This window comes from Lagenorhynchus albirostris, chromosome 4 (genome assembly GCF_949774975.1).
Source record: "Lagenorhynchus albirostris chromosome 4, mLagAlb1.1, whole genome shotgun sequence".
Classification (NCBI taxonomy): Eukaryota; Metazoa; Chordata; class Mammalia; order Artiodactyla; family Delphinidae; genus Lagenorhynchus; species Lagenorhynchus albirostris.
In genome coordinates, this window is record NC_083098.1 from 20,173,507 (window position 1) to 20,194,463 (window position 20,957).

Sequence of the window (20,957 nt, forward strand, 5' to 3'; positions counted from 1 at the left end):
TTTACCTGCCAAAATCATAAAACAAAAACTCTGAAATCTGAGTAATCAAACTGTAAGAGATAGCACTGAAGTCTTATAACCAGAGGAAGTCCTATTAAATAAAGCCCCCAGAGTACCTTATAGTTTCCTAGCTATAACACCTTCAGCGATACTTGCCTTGAGAAAGTAAACTTTTATCAATAAAAAAGCAGCACTGATTCCTATATTTATAAGATAATATTAGACATGGGTAATTAAGACAAATGAGACATTGATTATCCACTTTTTCTAAAAGTAATATATTTGCCCATAATTTCCAGAGTCAACTTTTTAAAGCAAATATGGTAGGTCACTTGGATTACTGTTTTCCCAAGAGAGAGCCCCTTGAACTTAGAGGGTCCTAGTAAGTCCTAAAGAGATAAATAAATCGAGGACTGAGCCCCAGAATAAGGAAGAAAAGATATAAGGTACCAGGCACTCACACACACACATACACACACACTCACAAATGATGAGAATGAAATAATTCATTGTTTAAAGGACACAGGACAAGAGCTGGAGCTTGAAATTATAGAGTCATGATGTTCTAGGCAGACAAGAAATACAAACTTAAAATAAGTAAAATAGCAGGGGAGCATAACATGTGAAAAGCCACAGCTTTATACCATTCCACACATTGTCAATGTCCCCTGTGAACAGCAGTCTAGAATAGAAAATGCCTGGGTTCTTGTTCTACATCTGTCTCTGGGGAGACCTCATGCCACATCTTCTTTTCAGTGACCTCTCCGGACCTATTTACACAGTGCAAAAATGGCATAAAAATACGTACTCTATATAACGAACACGGTGGTTATAAAATAAAATAGCAAAGGGGAAATAATTTTGCCACAAAAGAAATAACTATCAGGACTTCCCTCGTGGCTCAGTGGTTAAGAATCCGCCTGCCAATGCAAGGGACACGGGTTTGAGCCCTGGTCAGGGAAGATCCCACACGCTGCGGAGCAACTAAGCCCATGCACCACAACTACTGAGCCTGTACTCTAGAGCCCGTGAGCCACAACTACTGAGCCCACGTGCCACAACTACTGAAGCCCGGGCACCTAGAGACCGCGCTCCGCAACAAGAGAAGCCACCGCAATGAGAAGCCCGTGCACCGCAATGAAGAGTAGCCCCCGCTCGCTGCAACTAGAGAAAGCCCATGCACCGCAGCCAAGACCCAACACAGCCAAAAATAAAAAGTAAATAAATTTTAAAAAAAAATTTTAAAAAAGAAATAACTATGTAAATTGGGGGTATTATTAAAAAGATAGATTCTCTAGTGTTTACATAATTCTCTGCTCACATCCATAATTCCCTAATTATCACAGAAAGGCAAAAGAACCTCTATAAGTGCTGTTGAAGAAGTTTCTTATTTTCCTAATAGACATTTTAATGTATTATTACATTTTCAATAAAACAGGAAACATCAAAATCATAAATGTACAATCCTCAGTCCACGTACCATGTCAGTTTGTTTCATTTAATTTGACTCACCACAAATCAGGTGAGTTAATATATATAATACTACATCAAATATATTACATATAATTTTTAAAATCAGAAAATCTGTTTTGTCATCCTAGCTTTGTTACTAGCTGATTATAAGGCTGTAATCAAGTCATTTAATCCCCTTGGATTTTAGTTTTTTCATCTCTACAATTGAGGCTTTGAAGTAGATGTTCTCCTAGGTCCTTTCTAGATATAATAATAATTAAAAAAACTATGACTTTAAGAAGTTACAGCCCCACTTTCATATATAGCTGCGAAAACTAAAAGGAGCTTTAGTTAATAATTTTCTAAAACTTATGAGCTGAAGGTGATACTGTATGTTTTCCTTTTGTTCAGAGCTTGCCCTTCCATCTTTGTGTGTGCATGAATGGGGAGATACTGTCCACGTGTATATGTGTTTCTCTAGTTGCCCTTTGTGACTCCCTCCTGTTAATATCTCTTTCTCCTTCCTGTCTCTTTTCCTCTCACTTATTCTCCTCACTCCATCTCTCTTCCTTATATGGCCACACTATAGATTTGAAATAAAACATATATATATCATGTGCTGACAAACTGAATAGCACACTGTAGTCAATGGCAGATCAATAATACATTTTACCAAAGGAAAAAATAAGCTGCTGTTTATTTATCGGCCCTCGATTGATTTTTATCCACAATCAAAAAGAATGAAAAGGTTTGTCAACCATGTTCTAATTTACCCTCTAGTCTTCTTTAGCTGTAGTAAATATATGGAGGAATTTTTTTTAACATCTTTATTGGAGAATAATTGCTTTACAATGGTTAGTTTCTGCTTTATCACAAAGTGAATCAGCTATACATATACATATATCCCCATATTCCCTCCCTCTTGCGTTGCCTTCCCACCCTCCCTATCCCACCCCTCTAGGTGGTCACAAAGCACCGAACTGATCCATGGAGGAATTCTGTTGTATATCTTAGTAAATTTGACACTGCGTGCACTTCAGAAATAAATAAGTAAATAATAAAAAGAGTGTAGAAAAATTAAATTTGCCAAATGTGAGACAGAATAGAGTTGTAAGGCCTTCCGAGGTGTCCCAGAGCTGTCTGAGCACGTCCTGGTGCCTGGCCTCCCAGAATATTAATTTTCTCTCTGACGCTGACTTCCCCTGCAGCTTGGGACAAGTTTCTTCATTTGCTGTGATTCAGCTTTCTCTTATCCAAAACACTATAAACCAGACCATAAAATGCTGCAAGAATTATGGAGGCTTAAAATGTACAAAGTGCTGAAACATTTCAAAGAACCAATTATTCACAGAAACGAACAGCCAACCTCCTTACCTCTGGTATAAGTTGGAAAATTGCATTTGAAAATAGAGTCCCAATAGCCAGCCCCACAAAATAGGTCAAAATCTTAGGGAAGTAAGATTTCTTTATCAACGGAGTCAAAATCAGTCCGAGGAGAGATGCCAGATTAATAACTGTCACTGACAGGAAGCCATATCCCCAAACTGTGGATCAGAGGGAAAAGAGTAGAAGTTAATTAGAGCATAGGAGCCAAATGACATCTTACTGTACATTAAGTCTGAAACACATTTCACCTTTAAAAGCTTGAAACAGGTATCCTCTTTAAAACAACGAAATCTTCTCACTGAAAATTACATAGAAAATTACTGAGAATATAAATATTAATAGTAACACTGCCTATGCTTTCCTCAGTCCTAAGTCATCATTATGGGATTACAGACTTTTATAGCTTGCAGGGAATTTGAAGAACATCTAGCAGAGTGATCACCCGAGGCCCACAGGCTCCGAGCTACCTAGCTGCATCTGTGGCTCAAAGCCCAGTTTAAAACTAGGCCTTTCAGGGGACTAACAGAGGCAGTGTGGGTTTCGGGGAGAAGGTATGGGGTGACGAGGGCAAGCAGATGGGTGGGGTTGTTAGCTTCAAGATGACCATAGTTGCTGACACTGAGCTCGTCATAATCATTTGTCTGCAGGCCCTGTGGACAGCACCTCCTCCGGGAAGACAGCACCTCAGCCCCCTGCCTGGGCCTCCAGGGAGCCCCAGTGCAGTGAGCACTCAAGAAGGGAGCACATGGCAACAGCAGAGAGTGGATATGTTGCACAACTCACCCTACCAGGCTCGGACAAAGGCAACAATATCCCATAGGGTGGAGACAGTGGTGAAAAGGGTCGTGGAGCATTCTTCATGTCTCCATCCTAGGGCCTGGCCCCCTGGTGGTGCTTAATAAATGTTCCTTAAAATGAAATGAAGGGATGGCATCCTAAGGTCAATATCTCCCCGGTTATCCTAGAGGGGATGGTTTAAAAACAACATGGGAGGGCTTCCCTGGTGGCGCAATGGTTGAGAGTCCACCTGCCGATGCAGGGGACATGGGTTCGTGCCCCAGTCCGGGAAGATCCCACATGCCGCGGAGCGGCTGGGCCCGTGAGCCATGGCCGCTGAGCCTGCGCGTCCGGAGCCTGTGCTCCGCAACGGGAGAGGACACAACAGTGAGAGGCCCGCGTACCGCAAAAACAAAACAAAACAAAACAAAACAAAACAAAACAAAAACATGGGAATGTGAGTGAAACAGACTGTGAACCGTACAGGGGCAGGTGGCAGTGCAGGCTGAGATACAAACTGCCCCCAGAACTGTGTGACGTTGGCTTTGCCTGCAGCCTCACTGACTGTGCACTAAGGACAGTGTGAAAGGTTAGAAAGCTGCCTCTGCATTGTCACTTCTTTAAAATGCCCACAAAACATTTTTAAATGTCGGGGCACTTTCCTCATTGACACTGTCAGTGGAGTACGTAGTAACACCAAATGCTTGGAGAGTGTTTGCCATGTGCCGGGCGCCATACTAAGTGACTAACCTGTATTAATTCATTGGATCTTCACAAAACCCTGCGAAGCAAGTACTACTACTACCTCCTTCATGCAGTTGAGGAAACCAAGGTACGTGGAGATCAAATCAGCTGCCCAAGTCATGTGAATAGAATGCAAGATTTTGAACCCAGTCTGGCTCCAGGGCCCACATTCATTAGCAATATGTTTCATTACCCCTTAGAGGTAATCTAATTTTTAAAAAGCTCAAGAGACTCAACAAAACTGTGAACATCTTATATTGTGCTTCATGAATACAGGATTGCTCACCATTATTCTTGTGATTCTAACTACAAATAAGCCATCTTAGCAAACATTTATGGAGCCTAGATTGTAGACCAAACCGTGCTTCCTGCCAACAAGGAGCTTGGACCTTTGGCTTGGGGACGCTAGAGGGCACACACATACACAAAGCAAAACAAGGTAGCTTGTGCTGAGTACCACATGAAAAGGACAGATAATACACATTACAATGTTACCACAAGAACCATCGCAGCACCGACCATGCCTTTATCTTCTGCAGATACTTTCCTATCAGTTCCAGGCCCCTAACCATGCCCCAGAGTCATCTCACGGGACTCACAAAGGTCCACCTCATTCCCATTTCTTTCCTTATCACCTAAAGCAATACTACCCACTCCCCTTAGCATTTCCACTTCGAAGAAGTTCTCAACCCCACCTCTTCCTCCATGGTATAATCTATGTGTAGTTGCCCTTAAAACAAACAGTCTTCTAACCCATCGCTAGCCTACATGTGTTTATTCATTCAACAAATATTTATAATCTAATTAGGTAGACAAGATATATACAAGTTGGAAATTAAAATCGAAATGCAAAGAACTTTTTGAGTACCAAACAGAGGCAAAGCCACCACGCATATTAAACTCATCAGCTTCCCCTGAGAAATCCTATTTCACTACCCTTGTCCACTGTCTCCGTAAATAGCAGAAACATCAGGATCTCAATGTCTCACACTCCACAGTCAATTCCAAAGACAATTAGTGACCAAACTCTATGAATTTTGCTTGAGATATCTCACTCCACGTTCTCCATCCCATCACCTCCCACTTCTCATCTGGTGCACTGACAGCTTTCTGTCTGGTCTTCCTCCCCCTACTTGACATGGACACCAATCTTATTATCCTAAAACACAGTTCTGATCATCTCGTGCCCCTATTTGCAGCTGCCCTTCATCAACGGACTGCCACACAATCTCTCCAATGTTACTTACCCCCTTATCAACGTGGCCTTTATGCAAACACAACGTTTTCCAAATATAGAATTACCTTTGCACTGTGGTTCTTTATCTGAAAACACCTTTTCTATCTTCATTGCCTGATGAACTTACACACGGCTCTCCAAGCCAATGCAAAGACCTCCTCCATGAAACTTTTCTGGATTTTCCAGGCAGCAATCCCTTGCTCATCAAGTTTCCCATAGTTCTTTGAAGGTATTTAGACCACTTACCATTTCTTGTGTGCTACCATCATTTTATCACTTATATATTCGTCTACAAGATACAAATTATAAGATTTTCAAGGACAGGGGCTATGTTTTATTCTTCCTCAGAGCCTAGAATGTTGCCCAGCGAATAGCACACATATCTTGATCAATGAATGAATGCCATATTTTCAAGGTGCAGTCCAGAACTCTGTCAAAAAAGTACCAACTCATTTGCTTGTCCAACATTTCTAACCTTCCTTACTATTATTGTGCACATCAGAACCACTTGGGGAACTGTGGGAGTGGGAACCATCATGCTCCAGGCACACAGCATAGTCTCCCCTTCTTGCACTGTTAGCACATTATTCAGGAAAAAAAGGTTCATTCATCCACTCAATCTGAGCACCAAAGAATGAATTAGTATAAGAATACTCCCTGGACCTCTCCATATACACATAGGACTCCCTCTAATGATCTGTTTCAGAGAAAATCCTTTCTCTCCGCTTCTTAGTGAACTCTGAAGAATTTTAATACATTTTCAAGGAATATTAGTAACAATAGCGAACATTTATTGAATGCCCACAGTGTGTTAAGATTCTTCTAAGAACTTCACCTGTTTGAGCAAATGTAATTCTCCTATTTCATAGAGTTTCTAGAAGAATTGAAATAAAACCAGTTAATTCAGACCCTGTAATATAGTAACTCTTCAATAAATGCCATTATATATATTTTTTAAGTTAGTAAGTAGACATCATGTAAATTTTAGTTCATTTGTCTCACTGTTATACAATGAAAGATCAGCAAACCAGGAGTCAGGAGCCCTGGGCTCTCATCCCCCCTCAGGTATGTACCTAGAGGAAGCCATTTAACCTCTCTGGAACATAGACTTATGTCATCAACTGTATTACAGAGTTGGACAGTGTGATTTTCAGGGATACTATTAAGGATAAGATACTATTACTCTTATCTGTTATTTGAACTGAATGGTATTCTGTGATCTTAAAAAAAAAATGAGGCAACTTTGGACCATTAACTTATTGCTAAAATGTAATTAATCTCCTAGAGAATTTAATGTACCATCAGTTTACTGCACTCATCAATATGAGTTTATAAAGTACCTGAGAGGCAATTTCAAAATCACAAACTGTAAGGTCTCAGGTAAGTGAGATTCTTTTATCTGCCCATTGAAATATCAGAGTTTGGCTTGCTTTTATTTTGGTTTTCCATTCCCTTGAATGAGCTCAAAACTGACTCTATATTAAGTGAACTATTATATAAAGAATCCAGGGCATTTCATTGTTTAAAATATCATTTAAAATAGCAAATATCTAGAAAAAATATTTGTTTGAACAATGAGCTCTGAAATTATTGTTACTCACAAAATCTCTAATTATATTGATAAATTATGGTTGGTAATTTCTATTCTTTGTATATGTAAATATAGAATACAAAAGAGAACATGAGTTCTGAAGCTGAGACAGCCTGGGTTTGAACCTGGCTCTACCACGTACAAGCTGTATAAATCTTGAGCAAATGACTTTGAACTCTCTGCACCTCAGTGTACTTGGCTGTAAAATGGGAATAGTTGTTCCATCATACAGTTGTGCAAAGATTAACTGAGTTAACATATGAAAGAACTTGGAAAAGTATCGGTTATAGAAAGGACTACATAAAAGTTGGCTGTTGTCGTTATTTTTGTCTTTGTTGTTACCCCTTTTATTCATATATAGTGAGATTAAAATGCTCATATATACAAAAAGGAATCCACAAGTTAGTATCGGGCTGGCCAAAAAGTTCGTTCAGGTTTTTCATGTTACAGTACAAACTTTTTGGCCAGCCCAATAAAACAGGCACTCCCTTTGTTGAGGCTTCCCTTTTCTTCTTCATCTTTCCTCTCTTTATATTCTCCATCTATATTCACGTTAGATGTGCTCACTCAGACCAGTGGCTCCAAACGCCATCTCTGAGATGACAAATCCCCAGCTTCCACTATTCTCTGAAATCCAAATATGCGTGTGCCGCTGCCTACTGGACACGCCCCCTTGTGGGTCTACATCGACATCTCGGACTAACCACATCAAAGATTATACTCTTGGTCCTCACCACTTGCTTCCTCCACAGCAAAGTGCTCCTTCTCCAGTCTTGTCCATCCCAGGATATGGTGCAACCATCTATGCAGTTTCTCTGGCTTAAACTTGGATTCATCTTTCCCTCCCACACATCCAGTGCAGAGGCGAACCACATTAGCACAGTCTCCAAAATCCATCCTGAATCTGACCAGATCTCCTTACTCCTCCACTCCCACCTTAGACCAAGCCCCCGTCAAGCTGAGCACCAGCCCTGGCCGTAGTCCCCGGACCCATCTCCTTGCTTCTACTCTTGCCTGTTAACAATTTATTCTTCAAACTGCAGGTAGAATGATCTTTTACAAATCCAAATAAAATCACATCACTCCCCTGTTTAGGACCCTACAGTGTCTTCATACCACATTCAGAATAAAATTCAATCCGTTTACCACACCGTACAAGCCCTCCCTTTCTGGCCCCTGGCTACCATCTCCTACTCTGCTTCCCGCTCACTGTGCTCCAGACACACACGCTTTCTCGCTGTCCCTTACACATGTCAAGCTCATCCCCAAGCTTATGCTGCTGTTCCCTGGACCAAGAATGCTGTCCCCCAGAGAAGATCTAGCCATGGCCCTCTCCCTCTCCTCAGTCAGGACTCTGTTCAAATGTAATCTCATCAGAGAGGCCTCCCTTGACCCATCTAAAATCACACTCACCCACCATCTCCTATCCTTTACCTACTTTATTTTCTTCATAGCATTTATCACTCTGAAATTATATAATTTATTTGCTTGTTTGTATAAATGTTTCCTATTTCTTTTCTTCGCTACATTGTAAGCCCTAAGAGGGCAGGGAATTTTTCTTCCTGTTCACTACTGAATGCTTAATACACAGAAAATAAAGGAACCAAAAAAATGAGAATTAAAATACTCATGTGGGGCAGGTAACAATTTGGGAATACCAAGAAATTGCCCCTCAGCAACTGATCTATCTCATTGGTGAAAGAACTCTTCTACCTGTTTAATTAAGTATGTGGACTATACAGTAAGAATACACTTACTTTCTTATATTTAAAATTTTCTTTACAATACCTATGGCAACACCACTATAGGCACTTAAAAGAGTCACTGGCATTTCTTTTAGTTATGAAAATTAAAGCAGTAATAACTCAGTACCTTAAGATTTAATCTAGAACCACACTAGTTTCCTTATCTCTTTACTGACAATGACAGATAAATTGACAGGTTTTAAAATAATATAAGTACAACACAATGGAAATTGATCAATTATGACCCAAATAGTGAATGTGCCATCCCATATACACAACATAAAACATGTATTGCTTAAAATCAAGGACTGAACTGTATAAAATTTTCCATTGGTACCAAGTAAAATTTTGACTCCATAAATAAAAGAGCATAACTTCTGAAGCTTAAATGAGTTCTAATTATACTTATTCTAAAGACTTCCAGAATATAAGTATTTTTTTACCAAGGGATTCTATGTAGATTAATTAAGAGCAATAAAGCAGAAAAAGAAGCATCTTAATTTCATTTTAGACTAGCTCACAGAGTTTTCAAACAAATGGGAGAAAAAGCTTGCAACATACCCTCTGAAAGACTTGGTTTTGTTTTGTGTTTGGGCCGATCATCACAAGGGTGAAAGTTCAATTGCTGTAAGACTGCTGGACAGATGACAGAGAAGTCTGAGCTGGTGATCTGTGTAGCATTTGAAAATCCATGAAGCGAAAAGATCTCTTCCGCCGATAAACACTGAAATAGAAGAAACAAAGTAACCATATATGTGTCAACAGAGTAAAAGGCTGCAAGCAAAGATACTGTAAAGAGGCATGGACTACTTCCTCTAGACACACAACACTACCTCTTTTTTTTTTTAATTTATTTATTTTTGGCTGCGTTGGGTCTTTGTTGCTGCGCATGGGCTTTCTCTAGTTGCGGCGAGTGGGGGCTACTCTTCGTTGCGGTGTGCAGGCTTCTCATTGCAGTGGCTTCTCCTGTTGCGAAGCACGGGCTCTAGGCGTGTGGGCTCAGTAGTTGTGGCATGCGGGCTTCAGTAGTTGTGGCTCACAGGCTCTAGAGCACAGGCTCAATAGTTGTGGCGCGCAGGCTTAGTTGCTCCGCAGCATGTGGGATCTTCCCAGACCAGGTCTGGAACCCATGTCCCCTGCCTTGGCAGGCGGATTCTTAACCACTGCGCCAACAGGGAAGCCCAACACTACCTCTTCTACAAAAAGTCACTATAAAAATGTATCAACAGATGAATGGATAAAGAAGATGTGGTACATATATACAATGGAATATTACTCAGCCATAAAAAGAAACGAAATTGAGTTATTTGTAGTGAGGTGGATGGACCTAGAGTCTGTCATACAGAGTGAAGTAAGTCAGGAAGAGAAAAATAAATACAGTATGCTAACGCATATATATGGAATCTTAAAAAAAAATGGTTCTGAAGAACCTAGCAGCAGGACAGGAATAAAGATGCAGACGTAGAGAATGGCCTTGAGGACACAGGGTGGGGGAAGGGTAAGCTGGGACGAAGTGAGAGAGTGGCATGGACATATATACACTACCAAATGTAAAATAGTTAGTGGGAAGCAGCTGCATAACACAGGGAGACCAGCTGCGTGCTCTGTGACCACCTAGAAGGGTGGGATAGGGAGGGTCGGAGGGAGATGCAAGAGGGAGGAGATATGAGGATGCATGTATATGTATTCACTTTGCTATCAAGCAGAAACTAACACACCATTGTAAAGCAATTATACTCCAATAAAAATGTTAAAAAATATATATTATCAGTGGACCAACACCAATTCACACAAAGAGCTTTAAAACAATTCTATGTCGTCAATCTCCCATCTCTGTTTTTCCTCAGTTTGAATAGGTATTTTGTGGAGGCTATTGGAATACCTCTGTATACCGTTTCTTGTAGACAAACACACCTGGTTCCCTTACAACTTCATGGTTAAGAAGTTCATCCATCCTGGACTGCAATAATAATCTCAATACATAAAAGTTGTTTTAAAATATAGAAGTGAGAGAGAGACAATTTGTCTTTAGAACAAATTGTTGCTTGCTAAAATATCTATTATTCTCAATGATGGCGGGTAGCTTTTCTATATTACAATATTTCTATATTATAATGGTGCTAGGCTGTTTAGAAGTTCATTTAACTGTTAATAAGGAATAGAATCTGCATTAGAAAAAAGTTCTCTGCAGAAATAACATTTTAAAAGTACCGTTTTACTCTTGGGCATATTTTAACTGTAAACTTTCTACTATATACTTGCATTATTAAGAAGACTATAAAAGAAATTAAATGTGTTACTACTGCTAATAAATGTTATAAGAATTATAGAGTATGAAAAATACCCATTCACTCAAAGAAAAACGTCTATCTTTAATAACTGCAAAGAACATTTCTTTGCACACTTCAGCCAATATTTAAACCCCACTAAGACCTTAGCTTTGTACTCTAGACTGGATTGTGTCCTCCGCAAATGTATATATTGAAGCTCTAATCCCCAATGTGATGATATTTGGTTATGGGGCCTTTGGAAAGTAATTAGGGTCAGATAAAGTCATGAGGGTGAGGCCCTGCTCCAACTGGATTAGTGGCTTCATAAGAAGAGACACCTTGTCTTAAGTAGCCATCTGCAATCCAAGGAGAGAGCTCTTACCGGACACCAACCCTTCTGGCACCTTGATCTTGGACTTGCAGTCTCCAGTCTGTGAGAAAATAAATTTCTCTTGTTTGAGCCACCCAGGCTACAGTATTTTGTTATGGCAGCCCAAAGTCACTGATACACTATGAACCGTACCAAGAACTCAAAAGTTGTTGTTAACTGTTTCATCATAAAGTGCTGTAATTCCCCTCACAACAGAAACAATCAAATTAAAAATGTAAGATTTGGTAAAAGATCACTATTGATTATGAAGGAAAGATGAAAAACATCAAATACATCAAATTGTATGGAGTTGTCAAAAAGTAAGACTTCAATTGCCTTAAAGAAAATGCACATGTACACACCATTTTTGTAACATCTAAGAATGTGCCTAAAACTGTTCTTTACTGAACCTAAACTCTCCTTTGGGTTCGTGACAATGATAGCTGTGTGCCATCGCTAGAATAGGAGACAACACTCAATGCTCTGTTAACAGTCTTCCCTAAGACCAAGAATAAGGGATAATGAACCAACGGAGGGAGAAAATAGCTTGATAGCCAATGGAGGGAGAGAAAGTGGGTATAGTTTATTCATTACTGTGAAGACCCCCAGAAGCATAAATGCTAGGCTCAAAAATTACAGAGTCCAGGGAATTCCCTGGTGGTCCAGTGGTTAGGACTCCGTGCTTTCACTGCTGAGGGCCCAGGTTCAATCTCTGGTTGGGGAACTAAGATTCCCGCAAGCTGTGAAGCGCTGGCAAAAAAAATAAAATAAAATTACAGAGTCCATGTGGCTCGACTGCCCCACTGCATGATTCCAGGAATAAATAGGTGTAGAAGTGAAAATACAAAGCAGCACTGTTTCTCTGCAAGGAAGTTCCTCCAACTCCAAAATAGGAGGAAAACGGATGCTGCCCATAGATAATTTGCAAAAGTCTTCTCAGAATGAACAATCTAAGACTTCCTAAAACCTGATGACTGTTAAGCAGTTCCTTTTAGACTGTAATTGTGACCCATTAGTGGATCAGAAAATCCACTTACAACATCACAGAGAGCATTTTATCAGTAAGTAAAAAACAATATAATAGCAACTACAGAGTGTACCACACATAACAGGAGTAAGTATTGCTTAGTCAAACTTTTGCTTCAGTTACACTTTATACATACCATGCACATGTATACTGGACCACAATATAAAGTTCATTTTTTACTATAAGTGGCAGTCAAGAGTTTTAAAGTCACTGTCCTTTAGGATGCCCAGACTGCCCATTGTACATCATTAAAGACACTGTCCTACATACAGTTAGGGGAAAAAAAAAAAAAAACAATGCAATCAAGGAATATATACTCAATATTGAAAGATAGCTGAGAGTCTTGATGATCTGTTCAGAAAGAACAAAAAGGTACAGAGATGACAAAACTCTAGGCCTTGCTTTATGATTTTAGAATGAGGATGGACTACTAACAGTGTGACAAAACTGAATTAACGACAGGCCTGCCTTATTTAAATTAGCAATCTACCTTCAGAAAACAAACAGAGGTTGCCAGAAAGGGGGCTGGGGGGGGGCGGGAATTAGGTGTAGGGGATTAAGAGGTACAAACTTCCAGTTATGAAATAAATTAGCCATGGAGTTGTAATATACAACATAAGGAACATGGTCAATAATATTGTAATAACTTTGTGTGGGGACAGATAGTTACTACTTATCAAGGTGATCATTTTATAACATCTACAAATGTCAAATCACTACATAGGACACCTAAAACTAACATAATATTGTATGTCAACTATATTTTAATTTAAAAAATAAATAAAAATAAAGGAGTGAAGTTATGAGTGAAAATTAATTAATTAATTAGTTTCATTAAATAGCTATCTACCAGCAAGTGGAATGCAAATAGTTTTATACTGCACCCTATTTGGCTTTAAACAATATTGATTTTTATTATGCTTTGATTTAACAGAGTTGAACCTGACACAAAGAAAGCAGTTGTCTAAGAAAGGGCAGTGCTTCCCAGAGCAGAGACAAACAGGATGAGCGCCCAGGGCCTGAACAGTGAGGACGGGGGAAGGTTGAATGATTAGGGCAAATTCCTCCCTCAACATTTTATACAGTGGAAATCTGCTTATAATAAATGCCAAGGAGCTAGGCAAGATTTGAGATTACACAGTGTAGACAATTACACAGGCTCTCTACTTGACTAAACTTTAGTCAGGTTCTTCTAAGTCCTCTAGGCTTCAGCCTTGCGTCCATCCTTGTAGGGCTGGCACTGCCCAGTTTTAGCAAGAATCCTGCCAAGTCTGTTTAGAGAGAATCCCCTAGCCTTAATATTTGATATTATCTTAATATCCTCAATGTCTGGTCAAGTTCTTCATTCCTCACCCTGATATCTGATTACCCTGGCTTCAGCAGGAATCCTGTTAGGTCTATTTAACCAAACTCCCTCCCTACCCCTGATGTTTCCTCTTAGTAACTTCCCATCCACTGACCCCCACTCTGTTCCTTGGCTATACATCCCCACTTGTCCATGATGTATTCAGAACTGAGCCCAGTTCTATACTGAGGTCCCTTTTCCCCTATTGCAATAGTTCTTGAATAAAATCTGTTTTTATTACCTTACTGTCAGACTCTGGTTTTCTTTGACAATACCAAGTATAATAACCATGTAATTATACTACACATCACATAAATTCTTTCCTTCATTCAACAAGTATTTACTGCATCATAAAATTCTGTGTATGACATTGATGGAAGGAGTGGAAGGTGGAGGGTGACAACAGAGAAGGAAATAGTACAGAGAAAAATAAGTTGTCATACCTTCCATCAAGAAACCAAAATAATTTCAGCAGAAAGAAATCAGATACACCAGTATCTATAAAACCAGAGAGAAAGTGATAAAGTAATTATAAAGAACTATGAGAGTTCATATAAAGCAGAAATAATATGCAGAGGAAATAGTCAAAAACGACTTTGAGGTTAGACTTCCGGGAAAGTAGAAAGAGGATACTGCTACTGGTGTGATTAGAGAACCTAGGAAAAGAAAGGCATTTCGGAGGATGGTGGCAAGTTTCATCTTAGACATTTAAAGTTGCAGTGGTGCCTGTGGGACACCGGATGGAAATGATGAGTGAGCTTTCTCTGAGACAGCTAGAGGCCGGAGAGAAGGATGTGGCTGTCTTCTGTAAGGAGATAGCAGTTAAGTGGGAGTGGAGGAGATCATCAGGAGAGAGAGTACAGAAAGAGGAAAGAAACTTTGGGAATACACATATAATTTGTGCAAAAGCAGGAAAGGGAGACAGAAAATAAGACAGAGCGAGAAAAGCCCAAAACATAAGAAATAATTAAGGCCAGTGAATGCTTATCATTTTTGCCTGCCTGAGACTCCTTCCCCATCATCCAGTAACAGACCACCTGCCTGCGATGGGAGCCTCCCTCTATGTGATTTAGTCGGGGCTGACCAGGGAACATAGGACCCACACTTGTCCACTCTCTGGTGGAGCTATTTGAAGAAATCTTCTTCCACTAGGATTGCTACGAGTCTGTGGGCTCCTTAGGCCACTTTTCCACTATGTGAAAGAAGGTGAACTAATAAGCAGAGAAAGGCAGGTACCCAATACCATCACTAATCCCCTGGATACATCTGTGCCTAAAGCTGCTTCTGCCCTTGAATCTTCAGTTACCTGAGTCAATGAATTTCCTTTTTGACTTAAGCTAATTTCACTTAAGCTTCTTTTACTGACAAATGAAAGAGTCCTAACCGATACATAAAGTAATTATTTAAAAGACTTTTTTTTTTTTTTTTTTTTTGCGGTACGTGGGCCTCTTACTGTCGTGGCCTCTCCTGTTGCAGAGCACAGGCTCCGGACGCACAGGCTCAGCGGCCATGGCTCACAGGCCCAGCCGCTCCGTGACATGTGGGATCTTCCCGGACCGGGGCACGAACCCGTGTCCCCTGCATCAGCAGGTGGACTCTCAACCACTGCGCCACCAGGGAAGCCCTAAAAGACATTTTTAAAGCTAGCAAAGGAATGTTACGTCCAGAACCTGTGTGAAAACAAAAAGATAAGCTTCTCTACCCTTCTTTTCCCAACACATGGGCTGTCTTCTCTACTTGGCTGTCTAGTCAAATGGCATCCACTAAATAATACAAAGCAATAAGACCATATGATCCCGTACCCATTAAGCCTAGGCCTTCACACTATGCCACAAATGAAATATCATCCCACTCAAAGGTCACCCCAGAGGTGGTTTCAGATTCTGTTTTGCACGGCCTGTGATTCTGTGGAAGCTGAGCAGCTCACCTTCCTAATAAGGCCACGGCTACAGGTATGGCTGAGCTCTCAAGGCAGGGAGAGAGAGCTCTCCTGATGCATTTAGACTCAGTGACAATCAAAATTAGAATGAAATATCAAGTCCTGTCAGTTTTTCTGGGTTGTCAAGTAATTGAGTCACACAAACTTTTTTAAACCCAGTATTCCTGCATTTCAAGCAGAGAAGCCAATATGTTGCTTCATCCTTCTAAGCTACCATCATATAACCATACAACTACGAGGCCAGGAACTGGTCTCAGATTGTTAAGAGTGTATTAGGAAGAGGAAAAGATGAAGATCCAAAATCATTATGTGATGGGAAAGAAACTTCTGGAATCCTTGAGCTCACATCCACCTTAGTATTTACTAATGCTAATACTAACAATATAATACTGTATGCCTGGCACACAGCAGGGCTTAGTAAATACTTGTTGAATGAACAAATGAGTACATGAATGAATGAACCCCTCACTTGTCTTCACAGTAATTTTTAAAACCAATTGCAAAACCTGTTCATAGTAGTAACCTAAACAAAATGATATAAAAGCAAAACAAGTATAAAAGCAAAAGAAGATGAAGTATATACAAGAATGTTTCAAATATGGCAACTGGACAAATATCCCAAGAGAAGAATGTAAATATTTAAAGCTTAAAAGGGTGGTTTGAGTTTAACAATTGGGAGGCCATTTCTGACCCTGAAACCAGTGAACAGTCCCATTAACTTTCCCCTTCAGGGGTGACCGCACAATGTCAAGGAACTGGTGATTTAAATGCTCCACTCTGGCAGCAGAAGCGGCAAAGTGGGAGTGACCATGGGCATCGCTTCCAGGTTTGTTCCTGACGCAACAATGGAACTACCCAACCGCAGTTACAAGGAACTTGCATACCACTTCCAAACCGCCTGGCTCTTGCACAACATATATATGTGCTCAATCACCCCCTACCAACTTTCTTTTGAACTTTTTCCCAATTAATTTCCTCTTTAAAGTTTACTCATGATTATTACACCATGATAAAAGAGTTTTCTAAGGTTTGAGCAAAGAACATTCTAGAAAGATGATCTTCTAATGTGTAAAAGGTGGCTAATCAAGTGATCCCAGCTCTGTTTCCCCAAGATTTGGTCTTCCATTTTTCCTGCAGATTTCCTTACAGTTCTTACTGAAGCCACTATGGTGCTGATGCAGTCCCTCCCACAATGTACACAGGCGTGCACACGCACACGTGCTTATACACATTCTCAAAGCTCTTCCTCAAAGCTCTTCCAAAGCTTATACACATTCTCAAAGCTCTTCCAAAAAAAGAGCCTTTCCTGGATATATTATTTAAAGGAGAAAGATGCTTTATTTTATGATACATTGATAAGGGAAAAAACAGATTATTACAAAGCAATATGTATAGAATGATACCACTGCTCTAAATAAGGTTAAATAAAATCTGGAGATATGGTGCAAGAGGGTTCCCTTTTCTCCACACTCTCTCCAGCATTTACTGTTTGTAGATTTTTTGATGATGGCCATTCTGACCAGTGTGAGGTGATACCTCACTGTAGTTTTGATTTGCATCACATTAGCGATGTTGAGCATCCTTTCATGTGTTTGTTGGCAGTCTGTATATCTTCTTTGGAGAAATGTCTATTTACGTCTTCTGCCCATTTTTGGATTGGGTTGTTTGTTTTTTTCATATTGAGCTGCATGAGCTTCTTGTAAATTTTAAAGACTAATCTTTTGTCAGTTGCTTCATTTGCAAATATTTTCTTCATTGCAGCTCTATTTACAATAGCCAGGACATGGAAGCAACCTAAGTGTCCATCGACAGATGAATGGATAAAGAAGATGTGGCACATATACACAATGGAATATTACTCAGCCATAAAAAGAAACGAAAGTGAGTTATTTGTAGTGAGGTGGGTGGATCTAGAGTCTGTCATACAGAGTGAAGTAAGTCAGAAAGAGAAAAACAAATACAGTATGCTAACACATATATATGGAATCTTAAAAAAAAAAATGGTTCTGAAGAACTTAGGGGCAGAACAGGAATAAAGAGGCACACGTAGAGAATGGGCTTAAGGACACAGGGAGGGGGAAGGGTAAGCTGGGACGAAGTGAGAGAGTGGCATGGACATATATACACTACCAAATGTAAAATAGATAGCTAGTGGGAAGCAGCCGCATAGCACAGGGAGAGCAGCTCGGTGCTTTGTGTCCACCTAGAGGGGTGGGATAGGGAGGGTGGAACGGAGATGCAAGAGGGAGGAGATATGGGGTATATGTATATGTATAACTGATTCACTTTGTTATACAGCAGAAACTAATACACCATTGTAAAGCAATTATACTCCAATAAAGATGTTAAAAAAAAAAATCTGGAGATAACATGCTTCAAAATGTTAACAGTGTTTACCTCTGGTGGTGAAATTATGAAAGATTTTTTTGTTTTTTCCTTTCTGCTTCTCTGTATTTGCCAAAGTTTTAGGCAATATGCATGTATTCCTATTTTAATTAAGAAAATAAAGTTAAATCACGAGGGTTTTCCAATCTTTGTACAGGTTCCTCCAAACACAATTAAGACAGGCTGGAATTTTTTTTTAATTTTTACTAAAGAAAAAGAAATTTTAAAAGCTGTGATACACTCTTTAAAAGAGGTTTACAACATCTTCTGATGACCACAGCTACTGACAAGGTTCTCAGCCCTGCCCCCCCTCTACGTGCAGTTTCCAAGGCTCTCTCACCCCCAGGAGCCTGGTGTGGTGTCAGAGCACAAGTAATCTGGATTTTTGACTTCATGATCCTGACCTGGCTCCAGGGGCTGGGGCCACTCTGCTTTCCATCACCAGCAAGATAGTCCCCTAGGCCTCCTCCCTTTTGCTGCCAAGACTAAAAGGTCTTTTGGCCTTGCTTCTCGCCAAGGGCTCCCCACTAAGTCCCCTGGGAGATAAAGTGTGGAAGGCTTGCCCCTTCTCCAACTCAAGGCTGGGGCAGATGCCACAAGAAGTGAGCTCATCCTCAAAGTCATCTAACCTCTGCGTACATGGAATGACCTTGTCCATCACAGACCCAATCATATCACAACCCTTTGGCACAGTGGTTCTCAAAGTGCAGTCCAAGGCCACCCCCCCGCCCCGCCCAGGGGTTACCAAGAACCTGCCAGAGAAAATGCAAGGTCAACATGATTTTCATAATAATTCTAAAACTGCATTTTCCTTTTTCACTCTCATTCTTTCATGAGTGAACAACGGATATTCCAGAGGCTAAATGACATGTCACAACAGATGGAACACAGAAGCATATGAGAATTCAACTATCTTCTACTAAGCCAGACATTAGAGATTTGCAAAAATGTAAGACAATGCCATTCTCCTCACTAATTTCTTGTCATGGTAAATACAGTTATTTTTCATTTGAAAAACAAGGTTAACGTGACATGGCCTTATTACTGTTATTTTTTACATGTTAAACAAATATTTTAAATTTTTCTTAACATTAATTTCTATAATGGTAGATATCAATAGATATAAACCACATGTACTTTAGTATATTGGGGTCCTCAATAATTTTTAAGAGTAAAAAAGGGTCCTGAGACCAACAGGTTTGGCCTAGAGCATAAGAATGACAGATGGGCCCTTGCATTTAACTGACAAGCTGGGAACTTCTAACTAACCTTACCCAATACATGGCTCATCTTGTTTATCCTTACTCACCCCACACACAAGACTATTTCTACTGAAATATTGCCGTTGTCAATCTTCTGCTCAAACTGGCCCCCAACACACACGCCAAAAAAAATCTTTCCTTCTGCCAAGAGTCTAAAGACCTAACACTGAAGAATTATCTGTCCCCAACCTTCCTTCCTCCTTTTGTCCTCCACCAAAAGCATCCTTAAACTCTCTGTTTTAACCAAGCAGTTCTAATGCCTTGTATTTTACCTTCACTCTGACTTTGCATGCCCCATGAGCCCTACCTAGAATTCTGAGATACCTCCTCTCAAAGTATCCACTTCTGTCTGTCCTATATTTGGCCCCACTGCCTCTACTTAATATTGCTATGCTCTCCAGATTCCCCTACCCATAGGATTTACATGTTTAGCACTTACCGTGTGCTTCCTCGTATTACCATCTGCTCGTTAAAATGGATATCTCTTTAATAAGATCATGAACATCTAGAGAGGAAGGATGTATTATTTCATATCTTCCTCAACTCCTAGCAAGCTTCAGACACATTAAGTCACTCAACTTACAACAATCACTAACATGATAGATTAAGGAAAGGGCAGGGAATGAAAGAAGATTAGAAACTAGCACATAGTGACTGAATATAATTCTGAGAAATACAAATTGATAACCTGAGACTTATTTACTAGGAACTCTGAAGAATCAAATTTTCTAGTCACAAGTTGCCTTGTTCATTCTATAAAACTTACCCGGCATCAATTCAGTAGAGCCCTGATACTACAAATAAACTAATACTGACATCAATGTTTCCAAGTTGCCATAAAAATTACAGCTATGGGCTATGGAGAAAATCTGAGTCTAAATTATGACCAAAGAACTCTAAAAATTTCAGAAATTAGAAGGAATAAAAACTTAATTATTTCCTTCTGCTGATATGACACACAGGTTCAATTTTAACATACTATTTCTTTTCTACTATTTTTTTATTAATGTGTCTGCATCAAATAAATGGATTGCTGGCTTACTTTGAACTAAATGAGACATCTAGGTTGACTGAAATAATTTTAGAAGTTATATTGGTATAAAATTTCTTGTAAAACGTTGAAGTTATTCATTCATTTAACAAATATTTCCTGAATACCTACTATATGCTAGACACTATGCTAGTTACAGGAATAAAGAAGGTGACTGAGATAAACCCAGTCCCTAACCTCACAATAGATATCACAGACTAGTACAGGGTTCAGATTTTTTTAAAATAGTAATTACAGTATGGCTCAGTAAGTGCTAGGGTAGGATCCATGAATGTGAAGAAGACAGAATAACTAACCTACCCTAAAGGAATGGGATTGTCCAAGGATTCCTGGAGAAAACAACATCTAAGATGAGATGTGAAGAAAAAAGGAGAAA

General features: G+C 39.7%; 1 protein-coding gene across 1 annotated transcript in view; it reads right to left on the bottom strand.

The window, feature by feature from the left end:
* The window catches only part of SLC39A8 (solute carrier family 39 member 8), a 72,335-nt gene that overhangs the window by 37,326 nt on the left and 14,052 nt on the right, over window positions 1–20,957 (bottom strand). The window contains exons 3-4 of the mRNA XM_060147114.1: window positions 9,494–9,656; window positions 2,827–2,996 (exon numbers count right to left, since the gene is read on the bottom strand). Of these exons, the coding sequence (XP_060003097.1) occupies window positions 2,827–2,996; window positions 9,494–9,656 (333 nt within the window). The remainder of the gene's footprint in view (window positions 1–2,826; window positions 2,997–9,493; window positions 9,657–20,957) is intronic.